Source organism: Nerophis ophidion, linkage group LG07 (genome assembly GCF_033978795.1).
Source record: "Nerophis ophidion isolate RoL-2023_Sa linkage group LG07, RoL_Noph_v1.0, whole genome shotgun sequence".
Classification (NCBI taxonomy): Eukaryota; Metazoa; Chordata; class Actinopteri; order Syngnathiformes; family Syngnathidae; genus Nerophis; species Nerophis ophidion.
The window spans coordinates 48,064,372-48,087,593 of NC_084617.1; the positions used below are offsets into that span (position 1 = coordinate 48,064,372).

The window sequence follows — 23,222 nt, forward strand, 5'->3', positions numbered from 1 at the left end:
GACAGGCACCAACAACCTTGCGGCCACAGCTCCAATCAGCCGCCTCGACAATAGAGGTTCAGAACATGGTCCACTCGGACTCAATGTCCCGCACCTCCCTCGTGACATGTTCAAAGTTCTCCCGGAGGTGTGAATTGAAACGCTCTCTGACAGGAGCCTCTGCCAGACATTCCCAGCAGACCCTCACAATGCGTTTGGGCCTGCCAGGTCTGTCCGGCATCCTCCCCCACCATCGCAGCCAACTCACCGCCAGGTGGTGATCGGTAGAAAGCTCCGCCCCTCTCTTCACCCGAGTGTCCAAAACATAAGGCCGCAAATCCGATGACACAACTACAAAGTCGATCATGGAACTGCGGCCTAGGGTGTCCTGGTGCCAAGTGCACATATGGACACCCTTATGTTTGAACATGGTGTTTGTTATGGACAATCCGTGACGAGCACAAAAGTCCAATAACAAAACACCACTCGGGTTTAGATCCGGGCGACCATTCTTCCCAATCACGCCTCTCCAGGTTTCACTGTCGTTGCCAACATGAGCGTTGAAGTCCCCCAGTAGGACAAGGGAATCACCTGGGGGAGCACTTTCCAGTACTCCCTCGAGTGTGCCCAAAAAGGGTGGGTATTCTGAACTGCTGTTTGGTGCGTAAGCACAAACAACAGTCAGGACCCGTCCCCCCACCCGAAGGCGAAGGGAAGCTACCCTCTCGTCCACTGGGTTGAACTCAAACGTGCAGGCTTTGAGCCAGGGGGCAATGAGAATTGCCACCCCAGCCCGTCGCCTCTCACTGCCGGCAACGCCAGAGTGGAAGAGGGTCCAGTCCCTCTCGAGAGAACTGGTTCCAGAGCCCTTGCTGTGCGTCGAGGTGAGTCCGACTATATCCAGCCGGAACTTCTCTACCTCGCGGACTAGCTCAGGCTCCTTCCCCCCCAGTGAGGTGACGTTCCATGTCCCAAGAGCTAGCTTCTGTAGCCGAGGATCGGACCGCCAAGTGCCCTGCCTTCGGCTGCCGCCCAGCTCACAATGCACCCGACCTCTATGGCCCCTCCTATGAGTGGTGAGCCCATTGGAGGGATGACCCACGTTGCCTCTTCGAGCTGTGCCCGGCCGGGCGCCATGGGGACAGGCCCGGCCACCAGGCGCTCGCCATCGTGCCCCAACTCCGGGCCTGGCTCCAGAGCGGGGCCCCGGTGACCCGTGTCCGGGCGAGGGAAATCTGAGTTCATTTTGTTGTAATTCCATAGAAGTCTTTGAGCTGCTCTTTGTCTGATCACTCACCTAGGACCTGTTTGTCTTGGGAGACCCTACCAGGGGGACATGAAAGCCCCCAGACAACATAGCTCCTAGGATCATTGGGACACGCAAACTCTTCTACCACGGTAAGGTAGCAGCTCAGAGAGTTCTATTTTGGTTTCATCTGACCACATGACATTCTCCCAATCCTCTGCTGTATCATCCATGTATCCATTTTGGTATAAACTCAACTCGTCGTGTTTGGAGGAAGAAGAATACTGAGTTGCATCCCAAGAACACCATACCTACTGTGAAGCATGGGGGTGGAAACATCATGCTTTGGGGCTGTTTTTCTGCTAAGGGGACAGGACGATTGATCCATGTTAAGGAATGAATGAATGGGGCCATGTATCGTGACATTTTGAGCCAAACTCTCCTTCCATCAGTGAGACCTTTGAATGGTTGACCAAATACTTATTTTCCACAATAATTTACAAATAAATTCTTTAAAATTCCTACAATGTGAATTCCTGAATTTTTTTCCCACATTCTGTCTCTCACAGTTGAAGTGTACCTATGATGAAAATTACAGACTTCTGTCATCATTTTAAGTGGGAGAAATTGAACAATCGGTGGCTGACTAAATATTTTTTTGCCCCGCTGTAAAATATATATATATATATATATATATATATATATATATATATATATATATATATATATATATATATATATATATATATATATATATATATATATATATATATATATATATATATATAGGCAGATCCTGTAATATTTTCTATTTTTTGTTGCACAAATCACTGTAGTGTCTCTCTGTCCCTGTATCTTAAGAAAAGAAAGCCACCTTTATGCTAAGTCTCAAAACAGGACTTTCTTCTTCAGAGAAGGGATGTTTTTCATTGAGTTTTTAGGGTTCATATATTTTATTTAGTGTTCGAGAAGCAGACACGTTTGCACTGGATTTGCAACATGATGCCTTTTGTTGCGAATTGGTCCTAATTCAAATTTAACTTGACTTGAGAATGAGTTGAGTAAGATTCTTAAGTTTACCTCACAGGACTGTTTGCTCTCCATGATCTTGAGAATAGTGTCCTTCAGAGCGTGATGGACGAAGGGCGTGGCCGTGGCCTTCATGTACTGCTCCATCAGTGTGCTGGCCAGTGTGGTCGCTCGGAACAAAGTTGTGGCTTCATCTGTCCACAAGAAAAAAAAGGGTTATCTCAGACTATTGTTTTATACTCCTTTGTGTGATTAATTTGCATCTGCGGATGCAATAATTAGAGCGCCATGTGGACTGATTGGATGATTAATTTGATCTCCAAGAGAAAAACACTCTGTCTTAAAACATCTCAGCTGTGAATGTATGTCCAAGTCTTACCCTCCATGTTAATCTCCCGGTCATTGAGAGTCCTGAGAAGGGGGGCTTCATCCTTTTCATGTCTGAAGATCCTTAGAAGGAGGCTTGCCAATAAAGTGCGGTCCTGACCACACACGTGGGCCAGAGCGTAGATAACATGGAACTCTTTCTGCAGTATCATCTACAGGAGGCCACACAGACATGAATCACTTTGGACAGCGTAGGGCTAACCTAATAACCACAGGATCTGACCTCTTTAAACTCGCTGTACTCCTCTTCCGGCATGATCTTCTCCATGGAGTAGCGGGCGCGTACACGCAATGAGCCCGGCTCGATGCCCTTGAGCGGTACGTGAGAGCTGAGATGGAACCACTCGTCACTCATCTGGCCCTTCTGCAGACGGCTCAGCTGGCAACGCATGAATACTGATGGAGAGTAGAATGGAGGAAATCAACATACCAAAAAAAAAAAAAAAAAGTTGAATAATGGAAAAAACTGTTGAGTATATACATGCAGTATTTAAACACATAGGCACGTACGTATGTCACTTTCTTTGCTCTTTTTCGTTTTGTTGCTCAGGCTGATTTCAAATCTGTTGATTTCACTTGAAAGATCACTAAAAACAGAAGAGTTAAATTTAGAATTTAGAAAACAAGAATAGACAAAGTCGACTGTGCACTGTGAAGGAGCCTCACTCGAAAATAAACTCCTCAGTGAAAACAGGGTTTTGCCCTTCCCTGGGGTGCGTCTTGGCCACTTGGACATTGTTTAGGTAGATGTTGCAGTAAGGGTTAGTGAAATACTTCACTGGCAGCTTATGGGCCTCCTCCACATAGAGCACCAGGCTGCTTACCTGAGAAAGAAGGAAAGGTACAGTGCCCATAAATAGATTGTTGTGGGTTACCTAGCAGTTTAATGACTCGTACATGGATACCTGTCTTAGCCTTTTGTTGGAAGTGGGTTGTGTTGTTTTCCTTAAATTACTGCAGAATGTTTGAAGGCATTTCATCCAATCCTTGGAAAAAGTCAAAATAAAAAACTAAGATCAAAACCACTTTGCATAGTAAAAGTATAACAATGAAAGATTAGTTCTTGAAAGGGACTGCACTTTTTTTTTTTTTAATTCGGCCTATTCCTACATTAGCAAGAACACGTTTTTCTTGTTTAATGCATTTAGATGTTTAATATACCGCAAGCTCTAGGTGGCTAACAATGCAGCCGCGGACTGTCCTGTAAGAAAATTTGTATCATGAAGCGCAATTGAATTCCTTTTTGCCTCCACTTCGTATTATATGTGCATATAGATATCTGTATATGCAGAAGTCAGAGCTCTTTGTGCCATATCTAAAATATTTTCTTTACAGGGCTCCAAAGACATTTTAGCCAGACACCAGGGTACTGTAGTATTCCCGCTTTCACTATGAAAATAAAACCTATGGTGTCAGCAAATGAAAAACCATCCGTTTTAGCCTGCTTTTCCATTTTTGTTTACTGGGATATTAATTTTTCTTTTCAAAACTAAACAAGAATATTGCTTTGTTTTTCAATAATTTTTTTTTGTTGTATTTTAAAACGAAATTCAAATAAACCAGTCGCTTTGTTTTACAATATCCCCTTTAGGAAAAGAAAATTAAAATACCAAAACATATATGCACATTTGCATGTCGTAACCTGAATATTAAGTATTAGCGACATTGTTTTTATAAGCGCCAACGTCGAGGAACTACTTTTAGCGGCGTCTTGATCACATAGAGGTAAGTAGCTTATGTAGTATTGACATACTGAGCCGGTGAGCTGCTACATCACCTCTACATCACCAAGTAGTTTATCAACTTTGACCTTCAACTTAGACCCAAAGATGAGGAGAAAGACACCAAAAAACGTTTGTTTGTGGTCAACTTTTTTTTTAACCCGATTATTAATTATTAATTATTTGTCTAAGCGAGAAGATATGAACATCAGTCCCAGTAAGAGCAGAAATTGTACAGAACTTAGCAATACTGCTACTTGCTGGATCTGCATACCACTCAGCTTCTAAAATTGTAGCCCACCCACTGTAGATTTAGACTCTAAATATAAGTTGTCACAGTCTGCCAAGATCAGAAATAATAATTACGTAAATACTACATGTTATTATGAATGTTACTACATTTACTTACAGGGTGTATATAAAACGTTAAAGGACGTTTTTGGAAAGCTATTCTTACCATTGTTAGCTGACTCTTGTCAGCGTTTATTCACGAGTTAGAATGCATTAAAAAAAGAAAAACATGTGTCCTTGACTTACCTAAGGTTTGTCAATGATAGGCAAAGTCCAAAAAAGGGCAATTCCTCTTAAAAAACAGATATTAAGATGTTTTAAGATTTTTTTTAAAGTTCTCCCCAGCAATACCTGTGCCTGTTCTGGAACCTCTCCTGCAAAGTAGAAGATGTATTGCTCCTCACTAAAGTGCTGGACAACAATCTGGAAACAGTTTGGCCTGAAAATGTGGGAAAGAAAGGAACTTAAGAATTACCTACAGGTTCCTCCTAACTTCACTAAATTATACCAAAGACACCTAACCTGCCAAATAAACTGTCGTGCACGCCATATACCGAGCACACGCTTAGGTCGATCAGCCCTTTGGGTTTTGTGGCTCTTTTCTCACTCTCAAAGTAAATCAGCTGAGCGTCATTGCCCTCCAGGATGAAGTAAAGATTCTTCCACCGTTTGCCTTTGCCTGATGGTGAGAACATTAAATATAAGAACGCATTCACAAAAGTGTTAATTTTGACTTTGATTTAGTTCTACTGAAAAATGTTTGACGAAAATGTATATTAATTTAAGTCCTCTAAACTGATTTAGTCAACAGAAATGCACAAGATTTTATTCAGCTAAAATTACAGTAAATTTAGTGGATGAAAATATAAAGTAGAACTCTTCTAAGATGATTTTGATACCACATTTACAGTATTTAGACTACCTGCAAGGGATGTAGACGTCCATAGCGTTTTTACTCATACGGATTCTTTAGTCATCACTCCAAGCAAAGTTTGTAAGTTTTACAATATAACTAAAATAATAAATAAACAATAAAACATTTTTTTACTAAGCCATTCCATGCGTGATGTCTGTAGGAGTGTTTTCAAGCATATCTGCTATCGTAATGTAATGAAGCTATCGTTGTTAGCACTAGATAATATGCTTACACGTTTACAAGTGTTTTCTTAGTATTACCACCTTACAATGGCACTCCGTATTGTTCCATATTCACAATTTCCTTAGTAATTCCACTAAGACATCACCGTGGAGTTATTGAGTCTGTTCAGCTGATTGTAGAGCTAGTTCCGCAGCGGCTGGGTCCGTAACGATGGCTTCTATTTTGTTTGAGCAGGTGTTTTACTGCCATGTTACAGATGCCGTTTGGAAACCATTAAGGTATGTAAACAAACAATTACAAAATCTTTCTGTGTAAATACCTCATTTCACAAAGTGTATATCTGCGACTTATGGTGTGGCGGACATATGGAAGAAAAAAATGTACCCTAAAATTTAGTGGGTGCTTTATAGTCTGGAAAATACGGTAATATTGTAAAATTAGCTTTGATTTACAGTTGTGTAGATGTCACGATGGCTCGCCTGATGGCATCATAGCTTAAAATATTAAATGTGTCCACTTACTTTCTCCCAGGTGTACTCATATTCCGATTTAAAACATGCTAAATCCATTCATTATTGTTTTGGCAGTCAGATATCAAACTTCCTCTCTCACAAGGAAAAGCATCAGATTGTCTCTCCTTTGTAATAAACTCCCGTCCCTCTTTCATAGGCACGCTGTTAAAGAGCTGTGATTAGATATATCCTTAATTTGTCCCACCCATCTACATGACAAAATTAAATATGATTGAATTTTGTTTTTATCAATAATTTCATCTTGTTTTTGTTCGTTGATTTAATTTTTGTCATAGTCTTAGTCAAGTCGTGCATTTGTTTTGATAAGTTATCGTCTTATTTTAAGTTAAAATAGGTTGTGGACGATAACTAAGATGAAAACCCTAAATTAAGACTGATTCACAAGAGATGATACAACTGATGTGACATACCTTTGTTGAAGAGGAGGTAGCCTTTCTTGACAATGTTTTTATAGAAAGCATCTTTTGTTTTTCGCCTGATTGTGTTGTAAATTTCTCTCCCATCCACTGTGTCTGTGAGGACTTGCTCTTGGTGCTAATGAAATACATACGGTGCTATAAAAACAACACAAATACAGACAAGACCACCCAGCCTCCATATACTATCACAATTAACACACTTCAAATATTTTGTAAATGTGGAAAACAAAGAAGACAATTTGTCAGCTACAGCTTGATTGCTTTCACAGTTTGTACAAAACAATGTATTTTTGTTTTTATAGTTAATCATTATAGTAGCATGTTTTTAAAAGGCATGTACCAACCTGCACTGAAACAGGATCTTTCAAGTTGTAGCCTTCGACAATCTGCTCTTTTTTGTAGTGGTCAATGATGTCGTCGACACTGACCAAAAATTAGCACAAATGGGACATAAAGAACAATTTGGTTTAGATAAAAATATAGAATAGAACAGTAAAACATACAGACGGGTCTTAAAGAGTCAGAATGAAGCATGATATAGAGAAGGCCTGGGCAATTATTTTCACTTGAGGGGCCAAATTTAGAGAAAAAAATTGTGTCTGGGGCCGGTATATCTATTTTTTGGGAACACAAATACAATACCTTGCAATAATGTCTGATTGAATGCTAGAAACATTATGACAGACCGCGTTAAAAGAATGTGATTTAAATTTTTTTTACTAAAAGAGACACCCAGAATGTACATGAAAATAAACAATGTGGCATTTACCATATTAACTATGAATGATAAAATACTGAATATTGACAACATATGAATGTCACACCCCCTCTCGATCGACAAATTTTACAATCATGCAAAACGCAACAAAAATCCAACAAACACAGTGAAATATAAACGTGAAGGGTAAAAAAACAAAACACCTACAATCTGATATATTACTAAGCTTTAGAACTTTGTTGTAAAAATCTCCCTCAGCACCTGTCCCTGAAACCCGCATTTTAGGCTGGCCGCTCTGGTTAAACGCTGTGGAAACGCTCCCCACCCACAATGCTCGGTGCCTCATCTGAGCTGATGTGACTTAGATTACCATAGTAACTAATAAGATTACTATAGTAACTAGTATGTCATGCAAAAGCGCAGATTCCAACCCTTGAAATACGTTGTATAGTTCAAGACCTACGGTAATTTGAAAACATCACTGCACATCATAATGGCAGCTACAGTTTTGATCTTAAAGATCTAAATAAATATTTGGGAATATCCGGAGGGCCAGATTGAAAAGATTAACGGGTAACTATGAATGATAAAATACTGAATATTGACAAAATATGAATGTCACACCCCCTCTCGATCGACGAATTTTACAATCACGCAAAACGCATCAAAAATCCAACAAACAGTGAAATATAAACGTGAAGGGTAAAAAAAACCCACCTACAATCTGATATATTACTAAGCTTTAGAACTTTGTTGTAAAAATCTCCCTCCGCACCTGTCCCTGAAATCCGCATTTTAGGCTGGCCACTCTAATTAAACGCTGTGGAAACGCTCGCCACCCACAATGTTTGGTGCCTCATCTGAGCTGATGTGACTTAGATTACCATAGTAACTAATAAGATTACTATAGTAACTAGTACGTCATGCAAAAGCGCAGATTCCAACCCTTGAAATACGTTGTATAGTTCAAGACCTACGGTAATTTGAAAACATCACTGCACATCATAATGGCAGCTACAGTTTTGATCTTAAAGATCTAAATAAATATTTGGGAATATCCGGAGGGCCAGATTGAAAAGCTTAACGGGCCGCATGCGGCTTCTGGGCCTTAATTTGCCTAGGTCTGATATACAGTATGTAAAAAATAATTCCTAACATCAGCTGGCTATTATCTTCTACATCCAAATACTTTTATATTAACGTGAATATATTGGCATACTAACCTGTTGTAGTACCTCCCCCCCATCATGTACTGGTTGGTGGGGGTCGGAGAGATCTTAAACCTTTGGATGTTCTCATTGGTGCGAAAGAAAAGGGAGTAGTCCCCAGGTGTGTTGTCTGATGGTCGCACCAGGAAACTGCACACCTGTCCAACTATGAATGAAGGGGAAGACAAGATGTATTCTAGTGCACGCTTAGCTGTCACAAATATAAATGTGTTTGTCAGCGTCAAAGAAAAACATCACCTGTCATCAGCAGGTTGTAGGCCTCTTGCTTAGTAATCTTTCCGTGATACCAGCTGTGGAAGATTCAACAGGTCAGTTAGCTATGTGGTGGTCGAACAATTCAAATAAACAATCAGAGTGACAGCTTTCTCATTTATGTACCTGTGTGTTAAAATTAGGGATGTACCGATCAATCAGCCAACGATCAGTATCGGACGATTTTTGGGAAAATGGACACGATCGCCATTGCTGATTAATAGCAATCACAATGGTAGCATCGCTCTGGTTGACACTGGATCTATTTTTAGTCACTCTGCTGACAAGCGGCTAGCAGCTAATTACATGTCACCATTAACAATGTGGAGCCGCTACGTTAAGCTAGTAATGAGAACCTCCATTACAGCAAATAAACAGCAATCCTTAGTATCGTAAGTGTCATTATTAAGTATCATTGTCACTGGAGGACGAGGGTAAACATGAAAGCAAGCCAGGAGCAAGCATGCTAATTGCTAAGATAACTGCTAAGCTATCCTTAAACAAGTAATAAGTGCTGAGTAAACTTAAAGGAATGTAAATGGGAGTGCATTCGATCCATAAAATGGCGGTATTGATACCAAAGGTTGTATCAGTATAGGATCATTATTGGGGGGATTAGGTTGACATTTTTATTTTCTGCAAATCTTTTATTTTGTTGTTTTTATACATGTTTACAAACACAAGGAATAACTCAACAGACATAGAATGAGTTTTAGGAAGGGAAAAAACAGGATAAAAAAAAAACAAGTAGACAGTTTTTACTTTTGTTTAGTTATCGTGTACTACTGACTTTGTTTTGCTCAAACAATTGTATGTTATAAAAAAGAATAGGGAACTAATTTCAATATTGTGTTGATATTGTTAAACTGCCAAAAGCACTCACCAAAAATACATTGAAACATTTACAATAAAACATGTGATTGGTATTGGTATAGACCGATTCCACTCATGGATGATCGGTATTGCAATGAGCATTAAACCCTGATCGGAACATCCCTAGTTAAAATTAAGATCAACCAATAGACTTACATTTTTCCCTCATGTGGATCCTCTTCCCGCCCCTAAAATTGTAATAACGGAAATTATTTTTAGCAGGGCCAGTAGTGTATTAGTTGTATCGCCATACAATGCAACTGGATTTCATTGTGCAACAATTACAATACAAGTACACCGAAATGTATGATTCACTTACCACCTCCTCCACCAGATCTTCCACAATGAGGCCCTGCTCCTCTGTGCGAACATTGGTCACCCACATCCAGCCGTCATCCAGTTCATTGTGAACAATAAACATGTCACCCTTCAGGAAGCTAAAGACATATTGCACCAACAATGATTGTTACAAAGAGGTTTTATGTAGCAAGACACAATGTAGGTTGTTATTTCTGAACTGAATCATCACACATTTGTGGTGCTTCTACATGTGCATGAACACTTTGGGTGAAGTACCAAAGAGTAACCAGTAGGGGTCGAACCTGTGCAACGTTAAAGGTTTGTAAGGCTCAGTCATGAAGTGTAAAAAATAAAATGTGAAAGGGCATCTTTTAAGGGCTAAGACAGACAGGAATGCCTACCTGATTTCATCAGTATCTGGCACTTTGGTGTATGGCAGTATGGCCCTTACTCTCCTCCGGTCTTCTACAGGCTAGGGAAAGAGAAACAAATTAAAATTAAATGAATAGATTGAAAATCCCATTTCTGCATTCGCTCATTTTACAATGTTTAGTTCAATTTAAATGTAAAAAGTAAACAATGTTATACCAGCCATGCACAGAGACAATCTCACCTCTGGAGGCGCCACAGGCCATAGCAGCTTTTCTCCTTTGAGCAGGCAAGACACATAGCTGTAGTAACCAATTAGGTCTGATAAGGAAGAGAACCGCCGTCCACCAATGTAATAGTCCCCACACATGGCAATTATCCTGTAGAGAACACAGATCAATAACCATCATTAACAAAACGAGACATTGTCGGGGAAAAATTGCCTGCGAATGTTGAAAATGCGCAACACAGAATCAGAAATACTTTATTAATCCCTGAGGGGAAATTAAAATGTTCAGCACAATGCCTTTCAAGATCAGACAAACATTACAGGGAGACAGGACAGGATCACTGACGGGTCTGCCAACTTCCGGTGCCCCATACAAAAAAGTTAAGGAACAGGTAAACAATAAGGGGGAGGGGAAGAAAAAAATCGGTCAAAGCCTGGGCCCTTGGTGAGGGGGTCCAGACAGAGGCCAAGGGAAAAAAAACATCTCATAGCCATAGCACACATCCCTCTTTTCACATGCTGAAATGCATAAGCTTAAGGGAAATGTTAATGTTACCATGTTAAACAGTTAACATGCATCAAGTACCAAGTTATATGACTGTGAGGTGTATGGCTGCAAAATTGTCTAAAAAATGAGCATGTTAGCATGTCAATGTTAACAAGTTACAGTTATTCTCTGCATTTGACCCATTACCCTTGATTACCCCCTGGGAGGTGAGGGGAGCAGTGGGCAGCAGCGGTGCCGCGCCCGGGAATCATTTTTGGTGATTTAACCCCCAATTCCGACCCTTAATGCTGAGTGCCAAGCAGGGAGGTAATGGTCCCTTTTTTATAGTCTTCGATATGACTCGGCCGGGGTTTGAATTCACGACCTACCTATCTCAGGGTGGACACTCTAACCTAGTGTGTGTGTGACAATAATTGGTACTTTAACTTTTACTTTTAACTTTAACATGCGTCAAGTACCAACTTATGACTGTCAGGTGTATGGCTGCAAATTTGGTTTGAAATATCAGCATTTTAGCATGCTAATGTTAACATGCTAACAGTTGGCATGTGTCAAGTACAAAGTTATAGGACTAACGTGTACGGCAGGGGCGCTCACACTTTTTCTGCATGTGAGCTACTTTTCAATTGACCAAGTCGAGGAGATCTACCTCATTCCTATTTATAATTTATATTTATTTATTTATGAAAAATACATTTTTGTTAACAAGTTAATGGTGTTTAATGACAATACAAGCATGTTTAACACACAGATTCCTTTCTTTCATGAAGACAAGAATATAAGTTGGTGTATTTGATTCTGATGACTTGCATTGATTGGAATTAGACAGTGGTGCTGATAACGTCCGCATTTTCAAATGGAGGAAAAAAAAAGTCCTCCTTTCTTTTCAATACCACATGAAAGTGGTTGGATTTGGCATCTCATTTGTCCAACTTGCATACTCGTTTTTAAACACTTTGTTATGAGGGTAGCATATGTGTGTGGCCCTTTAATGTCTGGCAGCAGGTGAGTGACGTCAGTGAGTGTGCGGGTGGGCAAGCAAGTGAGAAAGCTGTCGCTGAGGGCGGGGGAGAAATACATTGGCATCAAACTCCGTAGCTTGTTAGCATGTGCACGCTAGCTTTCTGAGACTCTTATTTTGTAAGCACAGGCAGGATGAAACAGGTCTTTTATGGTGAAGACAGGAACTGTGCAGTCGGTCTTTAGAGTTTTGACCGTAGGTACGGAGTCTCTAGAAATAAAATGTGTTTCTCTGCGTCCGCCCTGTTAGTGATTTTTTTCTTAAATATGAGCTCGCAGCAGCCAGCGTCATCTCACAAGATCCTCGGGTGCCGAGAATGTCAAACAACTGACGAAAGTGAAGTCTTGGTATGATTGATGATTGCTCATTTTTATTTCTATTTTTTAATGCCTGGCTTGAGATCGACTGACACACCCTCCGAGATCGACCAGTCGATCGCGATCGATGTAATGCCCACCCCTGGTGTACGGCTACAAAATTGGCTAAAAAAATCAGCATGTTAACATGCTAACAGTTTTCTATTTTTTATTTTGCAAAATTATTAAAATAAGCTCCAGCACCCCTCCCGCGACTCCAAAAGTGACAAACGGCAGAAAAGGGATGCATTACTAAAAATAACAAACTAAAAAATAACATGTACATAAGTATTCACAGTCTTTGCTTAATACTTTGTTGATGCACTTTTGGCGGCAATTACAGCCTCAAGTAGTTTTGAATACAATGCCACAAGCTTGGCACAACTATTTCTGGGCAGTTTCACCCATTAGTCTCTGCAGCACCTCTCAAGTTCCATCAGTTTGGATGAGAAGCGTTGGTTTTCATCCAGGATGCCGCTGTACATTGTTATATTCATCTTAGTCTAGTCAGGGAGGTGACCAAGAACCCGAGAGTCACTCTGTCAGAGCTACAGCTTTCCTCTGTGGAAAGAGGAGAACCTTCCAAACCATCTCTGCAGCTATCCACCAATCAGGCTTGTACTGTATAATGGCCAGACGGAAGCCATTTCTTAGTAAAAAGTTAGCCAAAATGCACCTGAAAGAGTCTCAAACCATGAGAAACAAAATGTTCTTGTCTGATGAGACAATGACTGAACTCTTAGGTGTGGATGTCAGGCATCATGCTTGGAGGAAATCAGGCACCACTCATCACCAGGCCAGTACCATACATACAGTGAAGCATGCTGGTGGCAGCATCGTGCTGTGGGGATGTTTTTCATCGGCAGGAACTGAGAGACTCGTCAGGATAGAGGGAAAAGGAATGCAGCAATGTACTGACACATCCTGGATGAAAACAAACACTTCTGATCCAGCCTGATGGCACTTGAGAGGAATGGGGAAAATTGCTCAAACATTGGTGTGCCAAACTGTGGCATCGTATTTAAAAATACTTGAGGCTGTAATAGCTGCCAAAGGTGCATCAATAAACTATAAAGCAAAGACTGTAAATACTTATGTACACGTTATTTTTTTAAATTATTTCTAAAACATTTGCAAAATGTTCACATTGTCAATAGGGGGTATTGTCTTTATGATTTTTAAGGACAAAAATGAATGTATTCCATATTGGAATAAGGCTGTAACATAACAAAATGTGGAAAAAGCTATGTGGTGTGAATATTTTCCGGATGCACTGTATACAGCCTTCTCTTCATTCCAGTTGTTGAGTGAATAGCATCTGTTCCGGGTTATATCCCGCGTGTTGAGACTGGCGCATGTGCAATACAAAAGGCAGCACACACTTACTCGAGAGATCTGGTTTGCAGACACATAATCTAGATATGCAAGTTCGATTTTTCAAAAGTCGAACACAATTAAACTAAGGAGTCTCCATGGGTTGTAGGGAGCTTCTTTTGAGCAAAACTAATTGTGAAATCAAACTAATTTAGTGATTGGAAACATAGTGACACCTTCAGCAAATTATTATTGAGCCAAAATATCATTTTGCTGAAGATTTAGACAGGGAAATGTGGTTTACAACATTATACCTGAAGTGGTTGACCACATTGGTCATGCTGAGGAAAGACAGGACGAAGGAACCGGGCCGGCGGTCACTCTCCCTGATGAGGTAGCTGCCATGGGTCCGGGCCTGGCGCAGCCGCTCCTCTGCAATGGTTCGGTCTAGCTTGCCATGGTACCACCTGAGACAAACACAAGAAAACAAATTGATTTAGAGGACGGCGGTAGATTGGAATCTTTGTACAGTCATGACCTGCATGTCTCTGGACTCAGTGTTCCAGCATGCCAAAGGCTTTCCAGAAACCCTCTAAATTACCACTAGATGTCACTATTTCTAAAACATGATCCCAGATTTATGGAAACCTAACTTTGATCTTTTTTTACACATTTTGACGTATTAATTTAAAGGCATGGTGACATTTCCGGAAACAACATCATTATTGCCAAAGGTTTTGGGGGAGTTTATTGCCAACAATTATTGTCAATCATCTTTTTTGAAAGTCAATGTTGGCTCCACTCGAATTATTAAAAATAAAGTAAAGATGGTAAGTTCCATTGTCAGTATTGATTATGTTACCATTTTCGGGGAAGAGAAAAACTCCAAGAAGGAATGACATCAAAATAATTCTCTATCAAACACTAACTTAGTTGTTTATGCAGGAAAATAGATCAGCAGAACAGAAAGGCCAGAAGGGCCTGAGGCTCAGGGCCAAACGTTTCATTGACATGCACAAGCAAACTGCAACAAAAATAAAAGTAATTCCATCTAATTTATTAATTGATTCCTGTTAGGTAACATGAGTGTGTCACAAAAGGAAACCCGATGGCCCCAAGTCCAGTGGTTGAAAATAGGTTCCAAATTTGGGGGATGTAAACATATTAAAAGGTTTTGCGCTCTAGGCAAACTCACTCCATTCACTTGCAACTAATCAATGTTTAGTTAAACATTATGTGACAACTAAACTTGCCTTTCTTGTTTTTTACTTTACAGCAGCTCCTTCTGCTGGTTGCTTGCTCCATTGTTTGAAAATCCAAACAACTGATCACATGTTACATGATAGACATAGTCAATCCATCAATTAATTTTTGATTGATTTTCCTGTTTAGGGTTGAAGTAACAGGTGAGCTGGAATACTGGGTAGGGGTGTGAATCTTTGGGCACCTAACTGTTTGATTCGATTCCTTGGGTGAAGATTCAATTCAGAACTGATTCTCAATTCAATAGATTCTTGAGTCAAAGATTCTCGCAATGCATTATTATTATATTTCCAATGAAACTTTTTCAAAACAGATTACATGTTAGACAAGTACATTCTTGCTGTATTGAGATGGCCTAAAAAAATATTCATATAGAAAAAACAACTATTATTCATTAGATTTTTGAATAGATTTGATGAATAAGAGTCGCGATTCGGATGTGAATTTATTTTTTTGTACACCCCTATAGACCGGTCGCCACAGAAAAATTCCACGCTCAGATTGACACTGATGAAAATTTAACAGGGACTAGTTAATTTTACATGTACACCTTGGCCAATAATACATTTAGCTGGATGATATACTGTCCCACCAATTATTGCAGATAAACAATATCATTGTCAACCATTTTGTGACACCAAATTGAATTGCAATTGGAATGTCAAACATGTAATTATACTTAATAAGTAAACAAACAAAAACAAAATTTACTCTCAATCTCAGTAAGCAAAAGTTGCACTTCAATAAATATTGAACATCTTGAAGTACAGTTTTTCCACAAGTGTAAAAACTGGGTCAAGTGGTTTGTATTGTTGTTTTGGGCATACTTGGGCAGTCATTCATGTTGATGGTCTCATCTTGTTATTTGTTTCAAGCCGTAATATTCCAACACCAGACATTTGGCTTTTCAGTCATTCTTTTTCCTTCTTATTTGTGTTGCCTCACAAGATTTCCCATGAGTGGGCTGCTACTAGCGAAACTCTGTCTATAAATCCTGGGTCTGTAAGCCAGTGGTCCCACCTCCACTCACTGAGACAAAGATTATGAATGACTGACAAAATAATTCACTAAGTTAATTTCATTCTGCTATGGAATAAACACGCTTAGATGCGGAAAACGATGCACAGAGTGAACCTTCTTGGTTTTTCTTTGAAAGGAAAAGACAAAGAAAACACACAGACCTGGCAATTTATCAATGACTGTAAAGTCAGCGTTCATTTTTATTTATTTTTGTATTAATTTCGGAAAGTGGGAGGAAACTGGAGTGTCCAGAGTAAACCCCAAAAAGCATGCGGACAACAAGCAAAGTCAACACATGGATGTCCAAACTGTGATTCTAACCCTGTATCACATGCAGGATAGTGCTGTAGTGATCGAAGCAATTCGTGACAAAACTGATAAATCAATGTTTATGCAGACCTAATATTTAGTTTGTATTTAATGTAAATATTCCAAACTCATGCTTTCTGTTTTTTTTATGCTTGCTCTATTTTTATCAGGTGAGGCTGAATCTGGTCCTCCCTATCCAACTGGGATAAAAAAATGTAAATGCTTGTTCCAAATTTAGGACCCAAGTGCCTCTCAAAGGGTAGACACTTGGGAGGGGAAAATGTGCAATGCCTCTGTTACTGGAGAGCTAAAAGCGCTCCCATCTAGTTATGAGCTAGCGTGAGGTCTGTTTTTTTAAGCAAGTGTGATAAAGACCTCTTCCGAGACAGCTTGCTGAGAGGAAGCAAGGACGTAGAAAGTAAAGTGTCTGTGAAGGGGGGACTTTGGATGAATTTGTGTGATATGACAGAAGTATCGGAAAGAGAAATTGAGTGCGGTTTGCAAGTGATACAATGGAGCCAAACGTAAGACCACGGAGGGAGACAACTGTGGGGAAAAATGCTGAAGGAAGATAGAAGAGACAAAAGGAAAAGAAAGTGGAAGTGGCAGAAAGCAGAGCTCAGCACATGCAAGCCAAAGTAGATTGGCTAAAAGTGCAAATTTTAAGTAGTTGGCATTACTTGTAATGTAAAATAATGTGAAGAACATTATCAGAATTGAGATATTTTCAACATAAATGTTGATAAACTTCCGACAAGAAATGCAGAAAAAAGACCAACTTAAATCTGCAAAATATTCGAAATCTTGTAAATCCTAAGAATGCCCATAAGTATCATTAACATTTAACTTAAAATAGTCATACTTGAATATAAGTGTTTGTGCCTTATTCAGTGAGTATTCTGTTTGAGTAATTAATTACTTTAATATTTAAACAAATAATAAAGTGTAGAGCCTAAATGTTTTAGGCTATTTTGTGCAATATGTTTTTTTTATGTACACTACACAATTGAAGATGTTTTATGTATTTTGTTTAAGAAGCCAGGCCAGCTCAGTATTCACTTAATTCACAGTATCTGTTTCTGCTTTAAAAAGACACCAGTGCCATTTTGAAGAACTAAAACTAGCGGATACTTGAGGCACATTAATTAAAGTCTCTGGCGTTTGTACTTGAATTGTTTGCATTTAGATATATCTGCAAAATTATGTTGTATTACTTGGATTTTCATGATGTCACGTCCGCTTATGTACAACTCAATAAATATGCACGGTGGGCAAACGAGCATCTGTTCTCACTGGGTACAAAGCGCCAATTAACCTTTCTCGAAAGAAAATGTGATATGCTTGCATTAATATCGACTGTAGGAACTCTTCAAACTGCGAAAAGGATAAAGAATTCTTCAGAGGTTTTTTTTTTAAATACATTTTTTAATCAATCCAACAAAACAATACCATAACAATGCAATAAATTCCAAAACCAAACCAGACACAGCAACATTCAGAATAGCAATAAACAGAGCAATTGAGGACACACAAACATGACACAGTACAATCTAAAAGTAGTGAAACAAAAATGAATATGATCAATATTAGTAACAATTTCAAAATAGCAGTGATTAAAGATATCTCATCGATACCATCATTAAAAACATTTTTTTTAAAAAGAACAATAGTGTCACAGTGGCGTCACACGTCACAGTGGCTTACACTTGCATCGCATCTCATAAGCTCGACAACACACCGTGTCCAACATCTTACACAAAGATACAATAAGTCATATTTTGGTTCATTTAATACTTAAAACAAATTTAAATAATGGATCCCATATTCCAATATATGACTCATTATTATCTAAACTAAATGCAGTTTTTTCTACTGATATCATCTCCATAGCTTGTGTATACCAGTCAGTATGAGTTGGACTATCAACATCTATCCATTTTTTTTAATATTACCCTTTTTGTTATTATGCATATTGAAAGAAATGCATTTTTACTCTTTGATGACATGTTACTAAACTGATGGAGATCTCCAAGAATACAAGTTTGCAATGTCATTGGGATGTTTATATTAAGGAATGTGAATGCTTCTTTTGTTGTTTTCAACCATAACTCTTTTATTCTCTGACATTCCCACAATAAATGAACAAGAGTTCCCTCAGCTGCCCGACACTTTGTACATAACTTGCTATCTACGACACCAATTTTAAACAGCTGAGAAGATGTAAAATACAATCTATTCAATATCTTAAAAATTGAGTCAGCTTTTCTTTAATGTTTCTGAAGGGCTTATTGGCATTTTTCCAAATATCATTCCATGATATGTCTCTTTCATCTAAAATGTGTAAATCCATCATCCATTTCCGAACACATGCATCATTTGCATTTCTAGTGTCGTGTTCATTTATTATTCCATAAAATAGTTTAGTTAATTTTTTTTAAATGTATCTTGGTTAAAAAGTGCATCTTCAAGTTTGTGGCTATTTAAAGACATACTCTCAGAGGATATGCATTCATTTACAGCATGTTTTAAAGAGATAAAATTTAAAAAATGATTTCTGGGTACATTATATTGGTCAACTAAATCATTGAACGGTTTAAAAGAGTTTTTATTAACAATATGATGAGGTTTAGTAATACCTCTGTCTTTCCATGTTGTCCATTTAACCACATTTTTAGTAATTATGATATTAGGATTGTACCAAAGCGGTTGGTTTACAGATGTCATTGGGTTGATTCCTAGTATTTTCTGACACAGTTTTAGAATGTTAAAGGTGGCTTTGATTGGGCTCTGCCTCAATTCGTTAGGTATTTTTTAATATAATATCAACTCCCCACATCAATGTCCAAATTCATTAACATATGTTTTTCTGTGTTGATCCAGTCCTTATCTGCAGAAGAATGAAATAAGTGGCTTGCTTGTTCACAACCAAAGGAGATATAATAATGTAAGAAAATTGTACTCCTCCTTTATCTTGTGTACAAGGCAACCTTAAGTATGAACATCTGGCCTTCTTTCCACACCATATAAAATGTGATATCATTGTATGTATTTATTAAACCAACTTTTATTAATTAGGACAGGCATCATTTTCAGTATATAATTAAATGCTGGCAGTATACTCATTTTTACAATGTTCACCCGACTCCAAAGTGATATTTGGAGACGTGACCAGTGTTCCATTTTGGATTCTATCTTATTTTTTAAATGTTTAAGATTTATATCTCTGCTTGGATAAAGGTTTGGTGTAACATGTAGTCCTAGATATATGATTTCTGCCTCATTCCATTTAATTTTGGAGTTCTGAACTTGTGATTTCTTGCAGTGTTTATTAAGTGGTAATATTTCACATTTTTCCCAATTGACCTTATACCCTGATTAACAGCCATATTCAGTGATGACATTATCGACATAGTGAAGAGAGGAGTTAACATGTGACAGGTAGAGAATTATGTCATCACAATACATCGATAGCTTATTATATTGAGAGCCAATTTTTATACAATTAATATTATTATCACTTCTTATTTTTGCAGCTAATGGTTCAATAACCAAATTAAATAATAATCCAGATGCAGGACATCCCTGTTTTACTCCTCTTTCTAAAAAAAAAGGTTCTGAAATATGATGATTACTGGTTTTGACTGATGCCATGGGCCTTGTATAAAGTATCTTAATCCATTGAATAAAATTATCTCCAAATCCAAATTTACCTAATGTGCAAAACATAAATGACCAGTTTATGCGGTCAAATGCCTTCTCCGCATCAACAGTACATACAGTACTGCTGTAGGATAAGGGAGACTTCTAGCATAGTGAATAACAAACAATTTCTTTGTATTGTCTGAAGATTGTCGACTTACCGTGAAGCCTGTTTGGTCAGTATATATTAATTTTCCTATTACATTTGATAATCGCGTGGCTAATATTTTGCCAAGATTTTATTGTCCATATTGGTTAGGGATAAAGGACAATAATTACTGCAAATCAATGGGTCTTTATCCTTTTTATGTATTAATAATATATGAGAAAAATTGAAGGTTGGAGAAAACAATTGTTTATTAAATGAAGGTTGGTACATTTGTAATAATAGAGGAGACAAATCTTCACTGAATATTTGATAAAATTCTGTATTGTAGCCATCAGGGCCAGGAGATTTATTTTTTGCAAATGAATTTATAGCTTTTTGAATTTCCATTAATTGTATAGGTTCCTCCAGTGATTTTTTGTCATGCTCTGATAAGGATTGCAGTTGTATTGCGTTTAAATATGACTGCATAGCTTCTATGCAACAATCTTTCTCGGGCTTATATAGATTTGTATAAAATGTTCTAAATGTTTCATTGATTTGCTTGGGATCAACAGAAATACTACCATCTGAAAGTTTAATATTAAATATATGATTTCTAGTCATCTACTTCTTTAATCTTAATGCAAGGGTCTTTCCTGCTTGCTTGCCGTATTCATCAAACTTCAATTTTGCCCTATTAATTTTATATTCAACTTCAGACTTTTTCGAGAGGTAATCAAGAGGGGCGGAAGAGTGCAAGATTTCCGAAAGACGACAAGAAAAGTGACTCTCAAACACTACAGTCCAAGGGAGCAGAGTAAGAACGCAGAAGTTTGCAGTGACCACTTTGTCAAGGTTTGTTTGATATAATTTTAATATACTTTACTTGTTAAGTATTTCCCATTGAAGTTGTGGAGAGACGTAGCACGCCGCCCTGCCCAAGATGACTGTAAGGAAGCGGAGGATGCGGCGGAGCGGAAAGGCGGGGCTTGCTGGGAGCGACGCCGCCACGATCTAATTCAGGTGCGTGGGTCACACACCGGGACACAATTAACATTTCTCCTGACGCTGTATAAAAGGGAAGAAGGAGGAGCGATCAAGGCAGAAGGAGTAGGAGAACCAGCCCCAGAAACAGAATAGCGCAAAAGGCCGAGAGCGAGCCGAAGACAGCAGCGAGGACGCGGCCAATCAAAGAGCGAGCAGGAGAAAGGAGCAGCTGAAAAGCGATCCAACCAAAAAGACAAAGTGTTATTGAAAAATAAAGCGAGTCAAACCTGCTCAGCAAGATGTCCTTCCTGAATGGTCCATGCAACCCGCACGATGACGGCAGGAAGCAGTTCACAAAAGTATTATCTTGATAAAGTTTGTATTTAAATTTTTAACAAACAGAAAATAGAACTTCAGGGAGACGATTTAAAACATTTAAAAATCTATTTTTTTCTTCTCTTGCTCCAGCATACTTTTGGCCCCTCAGGAGATTCCGTATCTTGCGCCGTCCCCTTACTTCCTCAGTGACACATATAGGAAAACATGGCTAATGCTTACGCTAACGAGAACGAGACGTTTCTTCCAAAAGAAGTGTTTGGTTTTGCGGCAACAGGCCTGGAATAAGTGACTGCACTGTGCAGAGTTTCAAAAAGGCAAAATAAATCCGTTGTGCTGATTTATTTCAGCATCTGAAACCAAAGCCTCCTGCCAAGTGCGGGAACAAAACGCAACAACAAACAAACTACGGGCTACAGATCACAAAAGGCACACTGCAGAAAGCGATCACTAAAGCGGTTGCTCTGCACAGCGCAGAGATGTGTAAATGAAAAAGGCTGCGTTTCATTTATCCACTTACTGATGAAACAAACCAGTCATCTCAATGTTTTACTTCATTATTTATTTGGATGCAATGTATAATACTACATTTTAATTTACAGAAGTAAGGTATTTAAGTCATAAGTTTTCACTTTATTGATCTCAATGTTGGAGATTGTTTATTTGCATGCAAAATGTGAGCTGCCACATTTCTGTTAACAAAAGTATTCCATTCAAGCAGAAGTATTGCTATCCAAGGGAAGCTATAAATGTAATTATTTGAAAATTATTCCAATAATAGTATAATTTATATCTGTTCTGGTCTAAAAAGAACAGTACTATACAAAGTAGAACTGAACGGCAGAATATGCATTACATTTTCATCCATCCATCCATCCATTGTCTACTGCTTGGCCCGTTCGGGGTGGCGGGAAAGTATATTTTCAAACTACTTACTACTATTTTTTGATTAAATAAACGAAAAACTTTTTGTGAAACAAATAGGGGATTTTAATTTTAAGCCATATCGCCCAATCATGTTACAACTCCATTCTTTTTTAATTGTTTCAGTTTTACACATTTCTCAGTAAATTCACCAAATCGTCACAGTGGAGTTATTGAGTCTGTTTGGCTGATTTTGGAGAGCTAGCTTCGACAGCTAGTGAGTCTATAACAATGACGTCTGTTTTGTTTGATCAACCGTTTTTCTGCCGTGTGGCAGGCACCCTTTGGAAACAATTAAGGTATGTAAATAAATATTTACACGATCTTACTTTTACAGAACTCATTTTGCAACATATATATCTGCTGCTTACAATTTGGTACGGCTAATTTACAAAACAATCTTTTTTTTCTTTAAACATTTTGTGGGTGAGCTCCATGGTCTAGAAAATATGGTAATGGAAATGCATGACTTTCCCACAAAGCTGGACATACTGGCACCCATGCACTCCACCCCGTCAGAGAAATATTCTCCACAAATGTAGACACAGTAAATCCAGAAGATTGCTAATGCACGATGTGTCTGGAAAAAAAGCGAATCTGCTTATTTGTCTGTCAAATAATGGGTAATTTCTATAGTTGATAGTTGCAGAATTGCACAATGCACGGTTCAATTCGACTTGACTTGCTTATATTTGTGACAGTCTGATGTAGTTTAATGATCAG

The 23,222-nt window shown here is 38.5% G+C and overlaps 1 protein-coding gene across 2 annotated transcripts in view; it reads right to left on the reverse strand.

Moving 5' to 3' along the window:
* The window catches only part of rasa1a (RAS p21 protein activator (GTPase activating protein) 1a), a 74,803-nt gene that overhangs the window by 15,105 nt on the left and 36,476 nt on the right, over window positions 1–23,222 (reverse strand). For both annotated transcript variants that reach the window (XM_061906301.1, XM_061906302.1), the window contains exons 2-18: window positions 14,188–14,340; window positions 10,690–10,825; window positions 10,478–10,548; window positions 10,096–10,213; window positions 9,933–9,964; window positions 8,889–8,941; window positions 8,646–8,796; window positions 7,049–7,127; window positions 6,696–6,819; window positions 5,176–5,332; window positions 5,005–5,092; window positions 3,547–3,627; window positions 3,308–3,465; window positions 3,152–3,228; window positions 2,865–3,037; window positions 2,634–2,793; window positions 2,306–2,448 (exon numbers count right to left, since the gene is read on the reverse strand). In XM_061906301.1, the coding sequence (XP_061762285.1) occupies window positions 2,306–2,448; window positions 2,634–2,793; window positions 2,865–3,037; window positions 3,152–3,228; window positions 3,308–3,465; window positions 3,547–3,627; window positions 5,005–5,092; window positions 5,176–5,332; window positions 6,696–6,819; window positions 7,049–7,127; window positions 8,646–8,796; window positions 8,889–8,941; window positions 9,933–9,964; window positions 10,096–10,213; window positions 10,478–10,548; window positions 10,690–10,825; window positions 14,188–14,340 (1,954 nt within the window). The remainder of the gene's footprint in view (window positions 1–2,305; window positions 2,449–2,633; window positions 2,794–2,864; window positions 3,038–3,151; window positions 3,229–3,307; window positions 3,466–3,546; window positions 3,628–5,004; window positions 5,093–5,175; window positions 5,333–6,695; window positions 6,820–7,048; window positions 7,128–8,645; window positions 8,797–8,888; window positions 8,942–9,932; window positions 9,965–10,095; window positions 10,214–10,477; window positions 10,549–10,689; window positions 10,826–14,187; window positions 14,341–23,222) is intronic.